We start from the raw sequence: 23861 nt of genomic DNA, 5'->3' as shown, positions 1-23861 counted from the left end.
CCTGTGTGTCACACATCCCCAAGCCAGACCCAGACGACAATCACGGAAAGCATCTCTATAGCTTTAGGCAGAAAGACTAACACTGTTCAGATGATAGAGCAATCGCTACTGAGGCTCTCAGGGCCTCCCCACGTGGGGCCCTCAAGATTCCTGCTCAGCTCAAACATCTGCTTCCTCATAGGTTTGCACAGGTTATCTGAGATCTATGGCACATGCCAGATTGGACAGTCACCAATTTCAACTTATTTTCTGCAAAATGGCCCAGCAAATTAGCCTCCATGCAGGGGATGCTTGTTTTTGATAAACTCCTCATTGTCTTTCCACTCAGTGCAGCCATCATCTGCCAGCAGAGCCTTCTCTCCCCAAGTGAGAAGTAAATATCCCCCCTTCTGCAAAAGACTGTCTTGGGGATACTGATTCTACATAGGTCTCTCTTTCTAGATCATTGGCCGCTATGGAGGTCAAAGCTCAAGTATTTCTCATCTTTATGTGTACAGGACCCAGCACAGGGCCTAATACACACTTTATAAATAATCAATATATAGTTGTAAATGGAACTAAACCAATATATTTAATCAGTGGGCCTTGATAGCTTGATATCGCTACTATAAATAGAGACAAAAAGCACGGAAGACTGAATTCACATGTGAAGTGCCTCACTCCTATCATATCACCCCCATACATGTGTTCCCACACACTCTGACAGTGGGCCCTGGGGAGGTACACTTTATGACCACGAGCAACGACACAATCATACCCCAGAATGAAGGCTTCCTGTGCAAGTCTGCAGCGTTACCTGTGAATGGACTGTGTGTCTGTACCTACCCATCTAGAGTTGAAAGTTACCCATCCACACACACGTGCCTGGGAATATGCTGAAGGTTCTCCTGATCCCCTTAATAAAGTGGCTTCCTCATAAAACCTGGCTTTGTACTCCATGGAGATTACAGACATAAAGAAACTTACAAACCAGCATTCACTGCCCTCTCTAACAATTTAGTACAGAAGATTGGCTTTTTCTCCAGTCTGTTGCTGGGTGGTGATATGGCATCACTGAACTGGGTACAGCAGAATCCAATATAAAGGCCTTATTAAAGGAACTCAAGCAGCCGACTGATGCCAACTGGATAAACTGTGCTATTTGCATACCTGTGGGAGCACACACACTGACCTTTTAAATTGTTTCATGCACCGTGATTTTAATTCAGGTTTAGTTTGATCTTTCAGATTCCTGCTTCCTTCATGGTTGAAAGGCATTCCGTATTCATCTGACATAATAATATGAATAATCTGTCAAAGCAGAAACTTGTTCTATTATTTTCTGCAGCCTGTAGTTTATGCCACATTCAGCTAAAAAGGTGTGAGGGTTCAGCAGTGAACAGGGTGGCTGAGAAAACACTTTGAGGAGGTAGTGGAGTCGATCAAAGCCTTTCAGGTAATCTTAAGAGGATGTTTCATGTGTTCTTGATTCACAGAGATGGAAGGGACCTTAGAGAGCAGAGATGGAAGTCACTCGCCTCTGGGCCATGACAGAGAACACTCTTTGAGCTACATGGATGCAAGTGTCATTCAAGAAAGGAGATTCTTCTAGCCATGGGAGGTTTTTAATAACCTTCCTTACTAGAAAGGTCTTTGTACATCTGACCAACATTTTTCATATCGCGGTTTCTCTGCTGAGTTCCTTTTTTCACAGTGGAGATGAAAGAAATCATTCATCACCTTCTTACTGCATAACAAGCAACTATAAGACTCTCCTCATTACCACTAGGCATTGTTTCAGTTCTGTTCTCTCTTCCAATGCACTGATCATCATTGTTATCGTCACAATCCTGGCCAAGTTCCCCAAATTCACAAATATCAACTTTTGGAGTACATCATTTACGGGAACTCAGTAGCATGAGTAATGAGGTGGTGACTGCTTAGTCCTGGAGTGTTATGTAGGGTGAATATTTTTCCAAATTGGATTTGCTTTAGAAAACCAACATTTATTTAAACATCTCTCATGTGACAGGCACAGTGCTAATTTGTGAGCTATGTTTCCTTTAGATCATTCTGCCAGAAAAAAATTAATTCAACCTGGAGAGGTGGAGGAGCCAGTGTAGGTTTCTCAGGGCTTCAGTCCCCAGAGGCTGGATGAGAGCTGCAGATTTGGGCAGGAACTACCATGCAGAGAGGCCTTTCATACATGTTTCTTACACCAGTGACTGTTTTACATCTTTTCCTCTATTGCCATTGAATTACAGAACACTGGGCTGCCATAATAGGAAGGTCATTGGAGCAAGTCCACAACGTCAGGCATGGTGATAGCTTACCATCCAGGAAAGAGTCCAGCTCCACCACTTACTACTCCTGGGATGTTGGAAAAGTTGTCTAACCCCTAAGAACCTCAGTTTCCTTCTTTGTGATGTAGGGTTGTTAATTAGTGCATTATATACTTTTCCGAGGATTATGTGAGATAATATATGCAAAGGGCTTAGCACATGAAAGCTATTATTTTATACAATTGTCTATTTGCTACTTAGAGCTTTCTAGGAATGGAATCACTGTATCTATTTTCTTCCTTAGACCCAACTGAAATATGTCCAGTTTGAGGTGGCTTTTGTTGTAGTTGTTGACTTCTTTCCATGTCCTCTATTTACAGTTAGTCAAATGTTTGAGGACTAGGCACAATCATAGGGAACTTTCCATATACTCTACATACCTTATCCCATTTAATTCATCTTCTGTTCTCCCCCTCTGGAGCGGTTATCCCACAGTGGTCCTACGTGAACTGGCTAGGGCCTTATCCCACCTTAACTGTTTATCTCTGAAAAAAATTTGGCCTTTGATTAATATTTCCCTCCCCAGAAGGAGATAGTTAAAATCTGCCTAGACCAAGATGGCCATGGAATTGGCCTCCAGGAGACCTCACACCTTTGGACCATCACCATGATGATGATGACTGGAAGGGGCCATAAAAGGACCAAAAAAGAGGCAGAACCCTGATTCTGAGATGACCACCATCCGTTTCCCCTTATTTCCTAGGTAACTCCTTCATCTCTCTCCTCCTATATCCACAACCAGTCCCATGAGAAGTTGATCTGAGGGCTACAAGGCTCCCATGTCTCCATTCCTTGGCCATTGAGTTACTAAATAAAGCTTGTGCTATTAATGCTCACTTTCAGTTTCATAATTGGCTTTGCAACACCTAACAGAGAAAGAGCCCACTTGGGGTCTTGGTAAGGGGGATTTCCCCTCTTCGGTAATAAACCATATCACAGGTGAGAGAACCAAGACTCGGAGATGTCAAGGAAGTCCCCTGAGACCACGCTCGTAGAGCCTGAATTCTAACCTAGCCTTTCTTCCCTTTTCCTTCGGTCATGTTGCCCACATGACACATATCTAGGCTCTCTTCTGTAGACTAAATAATCCCCTTCTCTTCTGTTTGGCAATCAACTACTGATAAGATATATATAATTTTAGAAACATAAATCATGTTCTTATTTCAAATCCTTTTTGGAATGAATAATAATGGTGATGTTGGGTTACATGTGAAAGGTGTGTTTTAAATATGAGTGGAAAATTAAACCAATGATTAGTAGTAGCAGGTCCAAATTATTTCAGGTTTCGTTAGTTTTGACCAAGTTAGAAGGATTAATATTTTCCATCTCATGACACCTTTACTTACAGGTTAACAGGCTTTAACTCAACATGATCCTGGTAGTAGGAGTGAGCATCAAGTCCACCTATGAAATCAACTGAAATATAACATAGCCCAATATGAATAAACGTGTAAATAAAAACACACATCAGAGTAGGTGTTTAAATAGAACACATACAAATAATAGTAAAAAAAAATATCTATCACAAAACGGGAAAAATGTGTGTTTAATATAAAGGACAGCTCAAAATATTATCAGGGGTCAAAATATGGGGAAATCTTAAGAAACACAAAGAAGGTAGCATCTTAGGGACTGAAAAATCACAGCTGCTATTGGTTTCAGTGAAAAATGAAGTCACATTAAATAACATTAGATTTAAAATAATGTGTTTGTCCTTAGGCATATAGCTACACCCTTTCCCCCTATATATCAAAAGCTCTATCTTCCCATCTTGTTGCCAGAATCCATTTTTATTCTCAAGAATATTTATTGCATCATTAGAAAGGTCTTTGAGAATTCACATAATCTATGTCCATGCCTTCTTTCCTCAAACCATCCCTGACAAATAGGCATCTGCCTTTTGCAAAGGTTTCATCTCCTCTTTGGTAGCACAGTACTTTTCTCACAGTGTGTACAGAATCACTGTTCTTGGTACTAGTCAAAAGTTCTTCCTGTCTCGATCACAGCCTCTGTCTTGCTTTTCTAATCCTAATGTCCATGGCTAATCTCAGTTCATTTTCCCTGTTTTTTTGGTAGTCCATTAAAAATATTAATTACTTTGCACCAAGCATTGCTTTTATTCTAGTACTCCAACATTAGCAGGTACATATGTATATAGGAACACTGAACTCGCAGTGTGTGTGTGTGTGTGTGTGTGTGTGTGTGTGTGTGTGTGTGTGTAGGTACACAGTATATGAAGGGTATTAAATCATATCAGCTCAAGACAGGCATTTCAGTGGACAGTGATGTAGAGAGAGATGCCTTAGCCTAGAAGTCCTATTGAAGCTGTGATCCACGTAAGCTCGTCATTTTTGTCAATCCCTGCCCTGCCCTATCTTGGCCTCCACTGGAGGAGCTGAGGTAAGACTGGGTCAATCAAAGCTTTACCAGATCACTGTGCAGAGAGAAGCTTTGGAGTCCCATGGGTTACATAACAACCAGGTGGCAAGATCCATCTCCAGATAACCCCCCTGGAGATCAGAGGAGCCTGAAGCTTATGTTTTTCCTACCAAGTCACCTAAGTCCCCTGGACACTACCTTAGGAGAGAAGCAACGAGAGGGGCGTCGATCTGAGATGTTGAGAAGATTTTCCCAGGGGGAGTAAGCAGTGCTCGCAGTGCCTAAAGGGACCATTTAAATGGTCAGATGAGATAGATTTTTAAAATTTATTTATCAGATTAGATATTTAATCAAACATTTGCTCCTTCACCCTGCTGACCATTGGGCGAGAATTCAAAAGGAAGGTAACATTAACTAGAAGTTGCACGAGCATATCATTGACAAAGGCGCCTTCGAAAGTTAAAGGGGGTGTTAAAAATGAACACAATTATAAATACGTATGGTGAAGAAAATGATTCAATTAGAATTATATCTAAAATAAAATTATAAAAGTAAAGTGAGCACATATATATGTATGCTTTAAAGCAAAATAAAAAGAAAACTGTATATTGATGATTTGGACATTGATATGTAATATTAAAAGAATCATCATTTTGGGTATAAATTCATGTACTGCTGTAAATCTGCTCCTTACCACTCATGTCTCCAATGCGCCACATCACTGGTATTTTGGGAGAAGAATATACATATAATATATATATATTTTTTCAATATGCTTTATTAATTTCATGTTTGTTTACAATATTATTCAAAATTTCTTTTATTATTAAATTTGAAATTATTGCTACCTTAATTGACTCTGTAAATCACAGTCTTTAACAATGGAAATATTTTCCATATAGGTGCCAGTAAACACCAAGCAAGTTTGCTAAAGACACATATATGTATGTGTGTGTGTGTGTGTGTATGTATATATAATGTAGTTTAGCTCAAATACTTTCCCAGCCACTGTTATTTTACCTCCATTGTGTATCCTCTCTTGCCAAAAATCTTACAAGACACAAAAGATTAATTATACCTGATTATGATTCTTTTCACCAACTATAAATGCTGGAATTTTTAGGCCTCCTCACAAATCAGCTTCTTTCCATTCTGATGCGGAGTATAAATTTGCCCAATTAAACCAAGGAGCTCTGTCAAAGGAATCTTTTCTGAAGTCGAGATATTTCAAAAGAAAATTATAAAACTGCAAATGAAATCTTGTATAACATTCGAGCTCTCATTATTTAATTTGTCCAGTTTCCTTGCTTTTGTGAGCATAATTTTCAAAGTTCTCCTTTTTATAAGCTTTCAATTATTGCCATTTACTAAAAGCTTCAAAAGATGATTTGGGCGATGCTTCATTTGTTGAATGATTCGATTTAAATTTTTTCATCTGATCTTGAATGCAAAGCGACTAACACGTAGAAGACTCATTTATAAAAATGCTCACAGCCATTGTAGGAAGCTTAGATTGATTTACAAAAGAGTCCTTTGAAGGCTCAACTGTTCCTAGCCCTGACTGAAGGAGAGAAGCGAAGGGAGAAAGTGTAACCTGCCGTCCCCAAGTTCTTTTTGTTTATTTTCAACATCAGCCTCATCACAAAAATATTCTCAGGGAAATGCAAATCAAAACCACAGTGAGATGCTACTTTATGCCCACTAAGATAGTCAGAATAAAAAAAAGTCAGAAAATAAATGTCATGAGGCTATGGAGAAACTGGAACCCTCATACGCTGCTGGTGGGAATGGAAAACGATGCAGCCACTTCGGAAAAGAGGCGGTTCTTATGGTTAAGCAGAGTTACCTCGTGACCCAGTAACACCACTCCTAGCTATATAGCCAAGAGAAATGAAAACCTATGCCCACGCAAGAATTTGCTCACAATGTTTATAACAGCATTGTTCATAACAGCCAAAAGATGGGGAAAATTCTATTTTATTACCTTAATATGTGAAGATGAATAGATATCAATTTTGAAAACTGGAGTTTCTATTTTCATTGTTAAAACATTGCAGTTTTCTTGGGAAACAATTATAAATTACCTGTGCACCTGAATTCCAAATACATTTTGCTTCACAAATTGCTTATTTTAGTAAGAATTCTATGTTTTTAAAAATCACAATCTTGTCCTCCATCAAAGTTCGTATTATCACCACAAAACAAGTAATTTTATCTTTAGTATTTACTTCTTAACTAAATTACCACACCATTCCAAGTAATATCAGAAGTTTTAGCTTGGACAGAATGAGTATCTAAAAGTCTTACTTTGATTCCATGAATTGGATTAAAAAAATCAAACCATATTTGAAAATAAATTAATTGGTTTTCCGCTGAAGGGACCTGATGAACTGGTAGAAATATTGGTATTTTAGCTCTGTGGGAATGTCTCTCACTACTGGAGGCTGCCCAGGTGCCTCCACTGACCCCATCTGCCAGTCCTGGTCTGGTGCACTGAGCTGCTGGTAGGAGCCGAAGCTTCCAGCACTTACCTCGTCTCTACCGGATACTGGAAAGAGTGAGTGATCTCTGCCACCCCTGTTCACGCATCTACCTTTTGAATCCATTGACTTGCCCACTGTATTTGAAAGGAAGGTGCTAGCTACATTGTTTATTTAAAGATTTGGGAAGAAGCCGGTGGTGGCATTGGTCTTACAGGTTTAACCATGTGTTAAAAAGAGACTTCTACTCACTGCATTTACATCTCACACACCTTGAGGAAACTAGTGCAGAAGCTTAAAGTGCTGTCTGTTTATCCACCCTAGATTATCTCAGTACAACTATTAATAATAATATTTCACTTGTAAACTAAACCATGCAGTAGAAAATCTAAACCAGAGAGGATGCCAGGGCAACTTGTGTAAACAGGGGCTGTTTCAACCCAGTGGATGACTGTAAATGAGCTACATTTTCTCTGCATATCAGAATTCTAGTGTGATGTAAAGTTTGCAAACCTCTAAAAAGAAAATATTACATATTGGTAAAACTTAAATCATCAAGCTTCTGGAACTAGACAAGACTACAAAAAATGTAATTATTAAGAAGGAATCATTGAAAAGTGTGTAATTAAGAAACTGAGAACATCAAGAATCTTTTATGGATGGGACAGAATAATGTGACTTTTGACAACAGAAACCTACAAGTCCATGAGATAATTGTTTCCACACTTTTAAAAAGTTTTTTTTTTTAAATGCATACACCAACACTTCTCATTTGCTGGAGTGGGGAGACAGTTCAAGTAAAGGGGTAACTTGAAGCATAAATGGAGGGCAAGTTCACGGATTCTGAAAGCTTTAAAAAAATTTTTTAAATTAATTTTTATTAAAAAAAATAGAATTTATTGGGGAGACATTGGTTAATAAAATTATATAGGTTTAGGTGTGCAATTTTATAATTCATCATCTGTATATTGCATTGTGTGTTCACCACCCCAAGTCAAGTCTCCTTTTATCACCATTTATGCCCCGTTTACCCTCTTCAACCTCTCCCTACGCTTAAATGAGAAGAATGTGAGAAAATGCTGAAGTAAGTAATTTCTCCAGTAGAACAAGGAGCTGAATTCCAATAAAGCATGAAAAGTAGTAGAGAAGGCATGGATAGGTTTCAGAGGTATTAGGAAAGGGTGGTTGGAAAGGAAACATCCACCATATACAGAGCTTTGGCAGAAGAGTGGCCATGGGAGAGATGGGGAAAACAGAAGGAAGCCTGGCATGGGTGGGTGGGGGGTGGGGAAACAGCTCATTAGTTGACCTGCAGGGCAATTAAATTGAATTTCCTATCCTCTGGTTATGAATGTCTTCTTGATGTTCGCCAGATAGGAGAGGGGTGGGGGAATGAGTGAAAAGGTGAAAATATTAAGAAGTACAAACTGCTAGTTGTAAAAACAGTCATGAGGATGTAAAGTACATCATAGGAAATATAGTCAATAATATTGTAATAACTACGTATGGTCCCATAGGTGGGTACCAGAGGTATCGGGGTGATCACTACATAAGTTATATAAATGTCTACTCACTATGTTGTACACCTGAAACAAATATAATACTATATGTCAGCTGTAATTGAAAAGTAAAGTTTAAGAAGTCCTTGAAATTTAGAACAAAAATTTAGCACAATTAAGAGTTGACATCAACTGTCCCGAAAAGCCAGTTATACAGAGCATTACTTTCAGTCACTCTCAGAAACTGTTACTATAAAAGATCCTACAGGGTGGGCCTGCAGCCAGGAATCCCTGTTGTTTGCAGTCTTTTCAAATGTGTTTCCTGAGCCAACTTCCAACAGCACAGCCAAGCAACTTCTTGGAAAAAATTTATGTTGCTTGTTACCAAATATCCTGACAAGGATTCTCACCGACCTGAAGGGGTTAATTACAAAAATACTGGAGATTTAAAGCAACATCCCCCATACAGACACAGACTTGTTCTCTATTTGCAAAAGATACACAAGCAATTGCAGCTGTTCTAGTTGACGACGGGAAACTTTCGGGTCATAAATGAAGTTTCCAGCAGATAACTCAGCCCTACTGACCCAGCTCCTCACTCAGACACTGCAAAGCTGGCTGACTTGACGCACCTAAAACGACAACCTAAGGCCCTTTCCAGTGAGCACTCGAGCCGTTACTTATGTCCCAGGTTTCCGTGTATTCACCAAATGATGGACCCGAGTGTAGCTGTTTTGTGTTGGACCCAGCTACGCTGCGTGCTGCTTTGTCACTGAATCGAGGAACACAGAGCCCCTGTCACACTGCCCTCAGCTCAGAATAATGGAAAGACTCGGGACCATGAGGCCCATTAACGTCTTATTCTGAACTTGCTTTCTGGTCTATCACTGTTCCTGTCTGTAGTTATTAGACTGTGCTAATAAGCATTTCTTTTGCAAGTTGCCAGCAAAAAATGCCTTCAGGGAGCATTGCTCAGGCCTTAACTCAAATATCGGGCAGTTACATTGTGATTCGCTTGTGCTGCGATATGACTTCATAAGAGAAAAACCAGGGTGGAGGCTCGACACCAACTGAGTTCATGCAGAGAGACCCTTAAAAGCTTGGCGAGAGGATTCTGCAGAACCCCACAGGTAATGAGGGCTTTTAGGAGAGACCAGTTATTACAGAGGCGGCTGGCAACTAACCTCTGCCTGTGTTACTAGGGAACGAGCTACTTGATCAGAAGAATCTGAGCTTTCAGAGGGCATGACCTGCTGTGCCAAACCCAGGTCACGGTCGGGATGCTCCCGGGGGGCCATGATGGGTCTGCCGGGCACAGTGAACTTGACAGTGTCCCGAAACACCTGTTGCCCAGAGAGGGTGTTTGGGGCTGTGCTGCCACCTCGCCACAACTTTATGAACCTTAAGAGCAGTTCAAGTGCACGCTTTATGGCTATTCATTGCTGTTCTCTCTACGATGCAGGAAGTTTAAAATCTCCACCTTCCAGAAAGCACGGGAAACTGAGGCAGGGAAGCACGTGGGGCCAAGGAGAAGCTCCAGGATAGGTCAGCCCCAGTCTGCAGTCCCAGATGTTGCCTTGTCCAGATCACAGCTCTCCAACCTTTTCACCCCTTCTGCCTGGTAACATCCATGCAAAGCGGACTCTCTCACGTCTGTCTTGCTCCCCTCAGTCTCAGTGCTGCCAATGAGAACTGACAGAGCTCAACTGTCCCTGACGACGGTTTGGTCTGGAAAACAGAGTTGTCACTGGAAGAGTCTGGAGGGTCTGGAAGCATCCCCAGGACTCCCAGTCCCTCCTTGTTCTGGGAAGGCAGAGGGGAGGCCATAGAGACCAGCAGTCTTCAACTTGGGTAAGGCATGCCGGGGCTGTAAGTGCAGACTCCCCAAATGGTGGGGAGGCGTGCATATTTGAGGGAGTCAATGCCAAGGGCCTTAATTCCAAAATGTAGGTTTCCTGAGAAAGCGCCTGTGACCATCCTGGCTCTTGGTCCCCTCATTGTCTTCCACAGTTGTATTCTCCCCAGTTTGCAAGGAAAGGCATTTCTCAGCCACCCAGAACCTCATCTTGGTTCATACCCTGGGATGGGGGGGACACATCACCCAGGGAACTAAACATTGTGGCAGTTTTAATTTCCTGTGACGACAAAATAATAGTTACTCATGACAAGGTAACTGGTTTCTGATTTTTTGCTTCCAAAATAACTGGAGTACCTGATTCATTAGCTGTAGTACTTTAAAAATAATTTTTGATAATAGATCACTATGTACTTTTTAACTTATATCTCAGCCACTTTATCTGCAATTTCACTCACCCCTACTTGTCCTTTCTCCATCCCTACTTCATTTTACTCTTTTGTACTTATTACTACTTAGCATACTATACATTTTACTTTAAAAACCTTATTTGTTGTCTTACTCTCTCACTGCAATTTAAGCTTTATGACATAAGAAGTTTTGTTTGATCTTGTATGATTTTTTCTCTGCTAGAATAGTGCCTGGTACAACATAGGCCCTCAAAAGTTATTAGGGAAGGAATGAAAATAATTGGGTGACATTGCTGTAACCAATTTCCTCTCATTCTCATATTCTTTTCTTTCTTTCTGTGAACAAGGTTTCTATAAATACAACATTAGTGCTAGCTATTGAAAGTACCTCAGGTAGCCTGTCTCATCCTAGCAATGACTAATATTCATCCATGAATACATGAACTAATTGAAACAAAACTCTCCATTTCTTTAAAAGGTGCCCTTCCCACAAGTATTTCATTTTCAGTTTAAGTTTTTCTTTGGATGGGGTTATAATTACAATTATTGGCTAGCCACATGATTGAGCAAACATAAATGTATTTGATGAATATATTTATGTTTGCTCAATCATGTGGATAGTCAATAATTGTATAGTTGGCCCTTGAGCAACATGGGTGTGATCTGTGTGAGTCTACTTTTATGCTGATGTTTTTCAATATATAATAGAAGTGTATTTTCTCTTCCTTCTGATTGTCTTAACATTATTTTTCCTCTAGCTTACTTTATTGTAAGAATATTGTATATAGTACATATAACAGGCAAAATATGTGTTAACTGTTCATGTAAGGCTTCTGGTCAACAGTAGGCTATTAGTAGTTAAGTTTTGGGGGAGTCAAAAGTTAGATGCAGATTTTTAACTGTGCAGGGGGTCAGCACCCTTAACCCCTGCTTTGTTCATGGGCCAACACTAATTATAAACCCACCCAAAGAAAAACTTCAACACTTAAAATCTAGTCACAGGAAGAAATTCAATTTTTATTCATAAAACTAAATAAAAATATTTGCAAATCTTCTAAACTAAATAGAACAAAATATATTGAGAGAAATTAAAGATTACTTAAGCAAGTAGAATAATATAAAACATTCATGGATTGTGAAAGTCAATATTATAAAGATATAATTTGATCTGTGGATCAATTAATCTATGGATTCAAAGCAATCCCCATAAAAATTTCAGCAGTTTAATCAAAATGCTGATTTTAAAATGTATATAAAAAGGCAAAGATTCATGATTAGTTAAGACAGTCTTGAAGAATAAACCAGGAGAGTTCCTAATTTAAGACTTAAGATTGATAACTGGATTATACAAATTAAGAACCTTTATTTATTAAAAAGTAACATTAAGCATAAAATTCTAATTTATAAGTAATTTCTCATTGCAGAAATGTATGAGAGACTAAGAAAAACTTTTAAGAATAAACATGTTACATCTGAAATGATTTCATGGGTGAAGTAATTAATGGAGATATAAGTTCAAAAAGACAATGGAACGATGTGAACTTTCAGCTGTTCATTAAAACTTTTTAAGCACTTTTTAAATGGATGATTATGGATATTAAATTGCTATCGTGTTTAGATTCCATGGGATATATTCAAATGAGTAATGCCTCAGTTTTATTATTAAATATTATAGTGATTTTTGTCATGTGATATTATCTAAGCTGCAATTATGTTTCCTAAATTCCCCTCTCTGTATGGTCTGAGTCAGGGTTGGTACAAGAGACATTTGTGTGATATGGAAGACGGGTGTGAAGCAGAGTTATTGTGCTCAGAAGTTGGTCTGGGGTCCCAGGCCTCACTGTAGCTTGAACATGGAGAGCTCACAGCCAAGAAGAAGACATGCCTGACAGCTAAGACTACAGTGGGGCCACTCTACAGCTCAATGGACGCAAGCAGGGGAGCTGGGAGGCGTGGATGCCCAGCCCTACCCCTCACAACCCCGTCACTGACCTCCGAATCGCCTGATGTGGCTGAGAAAGTTTTCCTGGAGGTGACCACCATGAGGAAGAAAACCTAAGTCAGGCTTTATGAAAAGAAGGGAAGTTACATTTTTGCTTTTTTATAATTATACCCACGACATTTGTCTTGTATCATCTTCTCTTACATGTTATTGAGCCAGACTTTAATAATGGTGGATTCTTCAAATTTCATTGTATGGCCATACAGAATTTTGCCAGACGACAATGACTGCCTTGCGGGTGTGGCTGCCCTAGGTGAGACATGACCATGGAGCGCAGGGGCATGAAAGCTGCAGCAAACAGCAGACTGTTATTGACATAGTGACACGTTTGCCTTATTCTGATGACACATTCCCATGACCTACTGTTTTCCAAAATTTCAAAGGCTTTGTTCAGCTGAGGAGAATGAATTGCCGGCATTCCAACATTCTCTCCCTCCTAGTTTCCAGAAGACCGCCTGTCCTTGAGGAACCTGTATTGAACTTGTGTCGAGTTTGATTTTCTCATATTTGGTGGAGAGTAGCTACTTGGGAAGAGGGGAAATTGATTAATGCATCACGTTTTGAAGTCGGAGGTTTCACCTTCTATGGGCAAGTGCAGGAAAGAAAATAAAGCTCAGGGGAAGCAGAATTTGCGGGGCCAAGTGTCAAGTAAGAAGCAAGGCTCTCCCTCTGTCCGAGGCTGGTGTTGAGTGTGCCCTGAGCCAGCTCCCCTTCGGGGCAAATGAAAGGCCCAGTGCAAGTCGCTCTCTTTTTTTCTTGCCTTTCAAGTCTCCCCACAGGATTCTTTGCAGGTCATACACCCCCTCTGGGCACTTTCCCCCTGATGTCTCCAGTGCAGTTCCTTTCGATGCAGTGATACTGTTATTCTGATTATTCTGTAAGGACCCCATGGGCTGTCTTTAGTATTTTGTCTTTGGTTGTCCCTGGTTAGTAGTGTGTCCCCACAGACCGCTTTGGTAATCAACTAAGACTTCTCTCCTCCCGCTGAGTGGCAACAGTCACACTGCACCTGTAAAGGTGCCTGTGACATGCTGGCTCCCACATGCACTTCATAGTTTTTATCTTCTCATATTTGGAAAGAAAGTAGCTAGTTTCCCCCTTCCCCCTTTCTTACTTTAATCATCTCTTACAGGACATTTTCTCTTCTCTTTAAAGTTACTCAGCTCTTTTAAACCTGTGCAAATTGTGCTCCATTTTCCTGCAGCGGAATCAGCTTAACCCTTCAGTCAGTCCTCGCGAGGGACGACGGGATGGCTGCCTGCTGTCAGCCGGGTTGCTTTTCATGAAGGCCCTTGCAAAGTTTTTGTAATTTTTCAATTACCATCTGTTCAGAATCACTGGTGGCTGAAGGCCATTTTGTCACTACCTCTGGGCTTGTTCGAAAGAACATTTTATTCTAGAGAAAACAAGATTTAAAAAAGATCCCGATCACACCGCCCTTTTCTATTTTTGAAGCGCCCTTTCATTTTTATTTGGCTGCATTTCTAGCTTTTGTTCCTCTCGTGGGTTCGGATCTGTGAATCAGATGTTCCCGTAATCAGCGCTGACAGTTTCTTCCCACTTAAAATCTTCCAAGGGTGGATAATACTTAAATAATGGAATCATGAATTTCTAAAATCTCTTTGGGGCCAATAAAGCAGAATAAAATGGCTGAGAGGAAAAACAATGCTCAGAAAGGTAAGGGCTAAAAACAGTTCTATGAGTTTGTCTAAACAGTTACAACTTTTTCCTTATGTAATATATTTTTTCTTGGTTATCCAGTTCCCCCCTCCAATATATTTTTATCATTCTCACTTAAACCTAGCCCATGTTTTACCTTGTTCTATAAATCAAGTGGCAAGCATGTTGACTTTGAAGTCTCTCTATAATTCCTTTTTTTACTGTCGGCTTCTACAGTTTTGGATATTTCCCCTTTGACTATTATTTTCTCTTTTTGTTTTATGGCCTCTATTATTACTTTCAGCTTTCCCTTTCCTAGGACAATCTCCATCCAAAAAAGAAGCGTCGTTTCTTCGGAGATCTCTTTTATAAATCCTATTCTCCTTCTGTGAAAATTTAATCCAATCATATTCTTTTCCAGATTAAATCCATTTATTGACTCCACATCATCTAGCACAGCATCCCAACCGGTGTGACCTGAGTAGATACACAAATGTGACAAGATACCGATTCTCTCCTTCTTTGGGGTGTGTGTGTGTGTTGGCTGAGCGAGGCTTAGGGTAGCTAGCCCTCTGGTCCAGTCAGTTCTTACTGGGAGAAAGGTAATTTATTCACCACAGAGCGCCTTATAAATGTTAGCTGTCTCTGCGAGTGCCAAGATATCAAATGGTTGGGAGTCACCGGTGTAAGACACAATCCAAGGTCCCTGAAAGACTGGTCCCACCCTTCACTTAGTGACCTGAACATACCCAACGACTCATCTCTTCCCGTGTAACCCAGGCGTCCTCCAGGCCTTCGGAATACTCCATGGTTTTCCCAAGCTCTTTTGACATTTCCCCTGCGGTATTTAAAATGCATCTTCTTTGTTCCCTTCCCAGAGATGTAATGTGCTTCATATAAGACCTTGTGACCACACTCTGAGCAGTGTGCTTGGTGCGCTGAGACACAGACGAGCAGAGCCTCTGCTTGTTTTTTCTGTGCATCTGATTTCCTTGGTACAGACCACTGTCTGCAGTTCATTCTTCTGTTGTTATTTACGTAGCCAGCTCACTTACTAGAATGTAAGATCTCCCAGGAAAGGGACAGAGTCTTGTTTTTTCTGTATTCTTGCGGTCTGACACACAGAAGTCTTTCAATACCTGCTTCTTGAAGGAATTGATCAGTAAATCAATAAAAGATTGGCTATTTAAGCTTGTCTAAAGATCTACAGTGGAACACTAATACAGATTTGGACTATAAATACTTTTGGATCTGGACAGATTGTTGACTTCAGAATAAGAAGAGATATGAGAAAAATGCAGAATCCAATCAAGTGTAAATACCTACAAGAATTGGTAACCTACCTAGAATACAGAAAGAATACAAAATTCTGAGGCAATATGGTTGAAAGAAGCAAATGGAATGCCACCAAAGTATTGAGAAACAGGATGACAAGTGCCTTTGAGCACGTGGGAAGACATTAAAATATTTTAGAGAGTTAGCAATTATAACACCAACCAAATAGAAACTCTTAATAGTAAGTTCTTTCTACTCAAATCTAATGTCATCTGAGACCTGGTGGTGTGGGTTGCTGAATTAGTTGTATTTGAAGAGTATCAAATAAGATCTCCTCTTGTTCCACCAACTATTATAAAAAGCTCTGTTAAATGGGCTAAAAAAAAATCACTTTAATAAATTGCATAGTGATTTAAACCCTGAATAACTACAAATAGAATTTTCAGTGCAGAAAAGTTTCTTTCATGGACATCAGAAATGTGCAGTGACACCTGAGAAAGTTCATCTATGTACAGTTTTCACTGCGGACTCCTGTTGTTGAAGTTTCTTTCTTTTTTTAAATGTTCACAGCTGGTCTTATTTGGAAAGCTCACTTTACTTAGAATTAGTGGCACTTGCTTTTATTAGAGAACGATTTTAAGAGCTGTAACTTTCTGAAATAACATGGCCTTCGGGGCACAGAGACAGACACTCGTTCCAAGGTTATTGGATACCAGAAGCAATAAATTGGAACTCCTCCTAAAACCTACCACTCTGGAATGTTTGCTAAAGAGGAAAGAATAGCCCATTGAAATGTAGTATCTTAACAAAAACATGGCTTCTGCTTGGAAAAAAAATACCAAGATGCAGAAAACTGATCATTAAAGTCTGACTTTGCTTTCAAAATGTGAAAAAAGAAAGAAAATATGCAGCAACAAAGTTCTAAAGAAATGCAGGCCTTCACCTGTTTTCCTGTGTCTCTGGTGTCTCAGTTAGGAGGAAAACAATCAGTATGACACCCTGGCTTCAACTCCAGGACTAGTCACTACAGTCTTTGTTTCCCTTCAATAAAAAAGAAACACTTCATTTACTTTTCCAAATAAACATGTGGGTGAATGAATAGAAAATGAGGCATGGAAGCATCGTAGAGACTGAGGGATCTCAGAGAGAAGGGGGGAAAGGGGGTGGGAAGAGATTAACCAAAGAACTTAGAAGCATATATGCATAACCCATGGACGCAGGCAATAGTGTGGAGAAGGCCTGGGGGGGGGGCAGGAACCGGATGGAGGGGGGCCACGGGGGAAAAATGGAGGACATCTGTAATACTTTCAACAATAAAGATAAATAAAAAATAAATTAAAAAAAATGAGGCAAATATAGAACAAATGAAAACAGAATATTAAAGTCTAAGCTGTTCGCTATCTTTTCTCACAGCGTGTTAAGTGATATGTTTTTCATCTTCACGAAGCCTTCCTGCTGAACACAGGTTGAAAGTTAAGTCCTACTACAATCTGCCTTTTAATTCACTACTCTTGTGAGAGTCAACAGGCCAGGAAAGTCCAGGTTACCTTTGATCCTCCAGAGTGTCCAGTATGAAGCTGCCCCTGAAGTCAAACCCTTTGTTTTTTCTGGAAGCTTCTTCCAAGAAGTGATTCCCTACACTCTTGCTGTTCCTTCTGTAAGGAATGCTCTCCTCCTGCCACTCACCCCATAGGCTCCTTTCCATCCTTTCTGTCTCAATTTCAGTGCCATCTCCTCCAAGGGACTTTTCCAGGCCCACAGGAGGAACTTGTGCATTTGTGGAATGCCTGAAAAGCTCTACTCCCTTCAGTGGTAGGAGAGCCCCTGCCCACTTCTACTGCAGGGGCTGCACTCTGGGAAGGCCCTGACATACCCTCCTAGGTCCTCCTTAGCGCCTTGCACCTCAAAGGCACTAATCGTGGTCCCAAGGTATGTGGTCAACTCTCCTCCAAGCAATGGCTCAGTGACTGAAGTCCCTTCAGTATTGTGGTTCCACCATTTCCAACAAGTAGCTACCAAAGCTTCTATGCTTGTCTGTATCCACCAGGTAGAAAGGGGAAGAGTGTGGAGAACCATATGGGGAAGTTACTTAGGGAACAGGCCTGGCAGTGGGTGTATCTCTTCTGCTCACTTCCATGATCTAGAAATTAGTTTCATGCGGACACCTAACTGCAGGGAGCTGCTCCGAGAAGAAAGAATGGGTTTAGTGAATAGCTGGCTAGTCTCTGACACAGGCTATTCTAAAATTAAGGACTGGGGAGCTTTATAAGTTTTGCAATTGATGGAACTGTATGTAGTAAAGAAAGCTATCTTTGAGATACATCACGAACTCTAATGTAGACTTTCTGTTCCTACAATCAGAGAGCAAGAGCAAGAGAGAGAGACAGAGACAGAGACAGAGATCCTGTTTTCTTCCATGAGGAAAAAATGTGGACAAAACCAGAAGGCTATTAGGTATAATTTAGAATTAACTTACTTTGTACATACAACTTGGGAGGAGGGACATATGATTTTCCTTATTGCATGTTGGCATTCAGGTTATGTGAATACTTCTGCATACTTCTCACTTAGATTCCAGTTTCAAATACTGCTCCCAGAAAGAACACTAAATTATTTTTTTCTGGTTAATAAAGTACTTACTATAACGCCCATGAAAATGAGTATTCCATATACACTTTTTATTGTTGGTGACTTGTGACATTTCTTGAAGGAATTAAAATTAGGTTTCCATTCAATATATGATCCAAGAATATAGCTCTTGAGAATATTATGTGCCATTCTGTTATCAAAAAGGGATAAACATCTGTTTTATTGTCTGGTCTTACTTTGAAATGCTTCTGATTTATTGGCTGATTTTACTTTAAATGCTTCATTGTAACAGTGTGTGTATAAGCTATATAGTGGAGAGGGCAAGTTCACATTTTAAGGACTTACTGATAAATCATCACTCCAAAGGTAGCCAGAGCAAGTATTCAAAATTTGTTACCTGTAGTTGCATCAGAAATCTGCTTAATTTGCATCAGGGTATTAGAAATAATTTTTAATTGATAAAATAAATGCTATTCAAGAGATCGGCTTGCCTGGCCAAGCCCAAGAGGATGGGATTGCCTGGGAAGCCAGAAGGGAAATTTTTCAAAGAGGGGGCAGTCAACAGTGACCGAAGCCATCAGTTATAAGGAAGCTCGATAAGATCTAAGTGATTTTGACAATTAGAAGGTCATTGCCGGCCGCTGAGAGAGCATTTTCAGTGATAATATAGGACAGGAGGCCAGACAGCAGCAAGCTGACAGTGAATGGGAGGTGAGAAAGTGAACACTAAGTCTGGGTTACTTTGTAGAAAGGTGACGGGCTTAAGGAGTACAAATTGGCAGTTATTAAAATAGTCACGGGGATGTAAAGTACAGCATAGGGAATATAGTCAATAATATTGTAATAATTATGCATGGTGTCAGGTGGGTACTAGATTTATTGTGATCACTTCGTAAGTTACATAAATGTCTAATCACTATGCTCTACACCCGAAACTAATATAATATTGTGTGTCAACTGTAATTGAAAAAAAATTATTTTAAAAAAAAAAAGAGGAAAGTATGGATGTGAAGGGAAGCGGGATGAGAGACAGGGAAGCTAAATGCATTCCAGGAGGGGAGTCTGGCTAATGCCTTTTATTATGTGACTCTGTTCATAAGCGGAGGGAAAAGGTCCAATGGGAGGAAGAAACTGGGCAGGTTGAGGGGAGGGAGGGAGGAAGAAGGAGAGAGAGAGAGAGAAAAGTTAATCAAGCAAGGAGCCGTAATATGTAGGAGGGGTGGACACAAAAGCCACAAAAGCCACAGGACAGAATGTAGGCCTCTTTTGCCACATGAGGAAAAGAAAGAAAACCGTGGATACATGAAGGTAGTTCCAATGGCAGAGAGGCTGGGAGCTGAAGGGAATCCATGTCTTGGGCTTTCATTCTCTGTGACAGTCTCAGGGTGCCAAGAACCCCACCCCCATTCTGGGCTTCATTTTCTTGCCCCTAAAATGGGAGTAGGGGCTCCAAAGTCTTTGGAATGAGGGCAGGGAGAGTTAAGGCCGCAGGTTTGTTTGTTTTAAACAGGCTCTTTCACATTCCACATTGCGATCGCAGTATCTCAGGATCCTGTGGGGTCCCTGTGTAACCCGACTGGGGTCTGCACACTCAGTGTAAACCTTCGGCGTGGAGGAAACCGAGGCCCAGGGCAGCAAGGAGCCTGCCTAGAGAGTTGCGGGGAGGGAGCAGGGCTCTTGTCCCCCAGGCACAGAAGCCTCAGAACGTGCCTGGGGCTCCCTGAGCTGCCCTGAAGGAGGGAGCTGCGGAGGTGCTGGTTGCTGCAGGACTGCCAGAGCCGCTCGCCTTTCCCCCAGAGCTGTCCCGGGTCCCCTTGCAGCCCCCAGTGCCTGGCTGAGCCCAGCCCGCAAGAGGACACCTGCCAGGTCCCAGGCCCTCAGCTCCAGGGCTTACAGAGTAAGCCTGCAGTTTTACGGGAACTGGGGGAGGGCCTAACCAGGGAGGGCTGAGGGAGAGGATCGAAGGGCAGGGTGGCCGGCTCACCTGTCACAGTGTGGGCTTGTCTCAGGGAGAGGGGACGCAGGCCTGTGCTTCTCCGTGTCAGTGGGCAGCGTCGGGACAGGTGTAGGAATGAGGGGTCAGCGTATCTGCAGTGCGGCTGGCAGGACTAGCCTAGTGGGAGGGCTGCGGAGGGTAGGCGTGGGGCTGGGATAAAGGTATTGAATTTAGAATTAAAGTGGAAACACAGGGGACTCTGCCAGAACGCTGTCAGCTGCTCCGCCTGCTGGGCTTCTAAATCTCCCCACTAATCATCCAGAGTGAAACCACTGCACAGGATCCACATAAAATCCTCACAGCTCATGTTTCCTCACTGTGCAGTTCAGGTGCCACGAGGGTGCGAAGTTTTGAATTTGTTACTCTTCTCCCTCGTAATCACATCTGGTCCCCAAATCCCTCACCTTCCATTCCATACCATCTGGATGGCAGATCCCTCATCCCTCCTTGTCCAGGGAAGGACGGGTATTGCAGCTTGGGGCTGTTGGTCACAGTGATAACTGAGAGCTCCCGCCTGTCCGAAGCAGGCGGGCAGAGAGAGCCAGGCGGGCACCTGTGAAGAGGGCTTGTTTTAGGGGTGAGGCAAAGCGTCACACTCCATCGACTATTAATCTGGAGCAGAGACATCAGGATGTTTTGAAACAGCTGCCACCATTTGCCATTCGTAAATGAATGAAGAAGAAAATGTGAGCCACTTGGCTGTACTTTGAGATAACCTCCCAGCCACAGGGGCGTCATCCATATTGCTGAGTGCCTTTGGGATCCCCTAACAGGTGATGTGACTTGTTAAAGGGCACAGAGCTAGAGACTGGCAGAGTTAGGACCACCTTCATTTAAATCATTTCTAAAGTCCAATTTCAAGTGGAAACAGACAATGAACCCCCTCCCCCTGGGGTGTAGGTGTTGTCTGCTTGTTGGTGTCAGTTTTCTGTCAAATCAGGCCACAGATTGTAGCCAATGAAAATTTCCAGGGAATATAAGTGCACAAACCATTTATACTTTGTTGTGAATTAATCAGATTTTTGTGCAGTGCAGGGAATGGGACATTTAAATTTTCATAAGGAGTGAGGAAAGAGATGAGAGATGAGACATGTAAAGATATGGGAACATTTCCCCTACTAAGTATTCCATACAGTAAATATTTACCGATTTCCTCTAATGTTCCAGATACTGAATCAAGTCCTGGGACTCTAGGGTGGGTGAGGCATGAGTCCCATCCTCTACAAGTAGGGTATCGTGTTAATTAAGAAATAAGTCGAGCACAGGTTCAGAGGATCATCCACTCTGCTGCTTTTTCCATTCACCCTCCTGCCTGGCCTTTGGGTCACTCTACTTCTTTACGTCTTCTCCATACATTACCGAGCTAAATTCTTAGGAGGAGATAGGGGTTATTTTTTATATCCAATTCACATCATTACTATGGTAATATCACCTTATTCTTTTAAAAGAAACTCATGGGTAGACAGGCCAATAGCCTGTAGGAAGCCTCAAGGAGCAGTAGAGATATGGAATATTTTTCTAATAGACATGATTCCTTCCCCTGCAAAGTTCCCCAAAAGTATACTAACAAGGGTCAGATGGCTGTACAAAGAGCTACTTTGAGCTGTTCAATGTAAAATATTGAACCCACATGTGGGGAGTTCATTTCCTGTTTAAAATTGTTAGGGTTTTCAATATACTTTCCTCCCACCATTCAACATATACAACCCACACTGGCCTTTGTGAGTCCAAATAGCTGTCCCAGTTATAATTGGCAAGCTAACATCAGAAGGAATAGTGCTAGCAACAGATCCTCTGAAAAAGTCTGGCAATATTTATAAAAATTAATGCAATTTTCAGCACCTTTTGCCTCATCTCCAGCCTTCCCTGAATTAAAACATTCTTTTCAATTAACTTGACAAGATAGTAACAAGCCCACAAGTTCATTTTCAGCAGTAGATGATTCACAAACAAGATGCTGACAGGTTTTTATGATTATACATTCCAAGAATCCTGGTTTCACAAAAGTGCTCATAGAGATTGATAGATATTTTAAAAAGAAATAAACAAAGAAACAGAGAGATATAAATAAGCTTTTTCATTAGAATGAATGATATACAATATTGACCTCACCTATCAGCACTCTTCCTTTTGTGAGCTTTCTATTTCGTTGTCTTTGACCTGCAATCATGGTCTTTATAGGAAGTAGTGAGCAAAAAAAGGCTGAGAAATAACTCAGAAGATGGGTGGCTGGAAATAAATGTTTCCTCAAGCATTTAGTACCTTTCATAAATGTCCATCACTGAAATGCTAGTCCCACAGAAGCACTTAGCAGTGCAGAGAAGAAAAGCAGGTAGCTGTTATTAATTTTAAGGCTGGCTGACAGCTTTCAGTCCAAGAGAAAGGCTTAACTTTGCATTCTGAATAATGCAGAGATTTTCATTAGTTGGACTAGGAAATGATAAATAATACATTGTCTGCCAAAATACTGTGACATTGCATTATATATTTGCAGTTACCTTTCAGAATAAGCTTTCCAGAAGTGTACTTAGACAAATTGGAAAGCTAGCAGTATTGTTTTCTTATTTTATGTTTTGCTTTTGGAAAAACAATTAAAAAGACATGTCTTCTTGGCTGTGGGTTGGTAATGTCACATCCGAAGGGCAGTCCATTGTTGCACCTAAAAAGCTATGTGTTGGCACAAATTGTACTAGTCTATGAGATCATTGCAATTGGTTTCATAGATTTCTTTTTGCTCACATCTGCCTTCTGGAGACTCTGGGACAATTCAATTACAAGTGCACTTTTGATTCCTACTTCTATCAATAAAAAATATAAAATTACCCTTGCTTGAGAACTATCAGGCTAAAAGGTTTGCGATTGCTTTTCACTGTCATCTCTCTTCCAGCAGATTATCATGTCAGGTTGGTCTAGGGCATGTTTACTTTGTTTTGAGCACACAAGACTCTTTCTGACTCTAAGTATTATTTGAATTGATGGTAACGCAACTACTATATCCAGATGTCTCTTGGTAACTTAATGCATGGCCCCAATAACAAACACTAGAATTAAGCCGTTAATGGAATAGGCTGCTAGCAGCTGCTTCAATCCCAGTTTGATGGGCATTAAAATAGCTGATTCAGAGATTTCTATAGAGAAACTTAAGCTAATTAAAGACACCAAAGTCAATGGAGCTATAATATCTGCCAGTATCATACAATCTATATACACTGACATTAATACTCTAAGAGAAGGCTAACAGAAGGTCAAAAAACATTTACTTAATTTAGATGAGCCTTTTATTATGCATGTCATTTTGCATTTTCCAGTTTTGCTTAAAATCACAGGTCTCCAAGAAAAGTCCTTTCCATATTTATTGTACTAGATAAAGAAGATTATCGATTATTCTGCCTTTTC

The 23861-nt window shown here is 40.8% G+C and overlaps 1 protein-coding gene across 3 annotated transcripts in view; it reads right to left on the bottom strand.

Moving 5' to 3' along the window:
• NKAIN3 (sodium/potassium transporting ATPase interacting 3) overlaps positions 1-23861 on the bottom strand; it is a 369009-nt gene that overhangs the window by 16377 nt on the left and 328771 nt on the right. Inside the window, exon 6 of one of the 3 annotated variants that reach the window (XM_081117404.1) lies at positions 3668-3737. The exons of the other annotated variants lie outside the window; for them this stretch is intronic. Within the exon in view, the coding sequence (XP_080973530.1) occupies positions 3668-3737 (70 nt within the window). The remainder of the gene's footprint in view (positions 1-3667; positions 3738-23861) is intronic. 3 annotated transcript variants of the gene reach the window in all.

This window comes from Miniopterus schreibersii (assembly GCF_964146895.1).
Source record: "Miniopterus schreibersii genome assembly, chromosome: 17".
Taxonomy (NCBI): Eukaryota; Metazoa; Chordata; class Mammalia; order Chiroptera; family Miniopteridae; genus Miniopterus; species Miniopterus schreibersii.
This window is presented reverse-complemented; position numbering and strand designations above follow the sequence as displayed.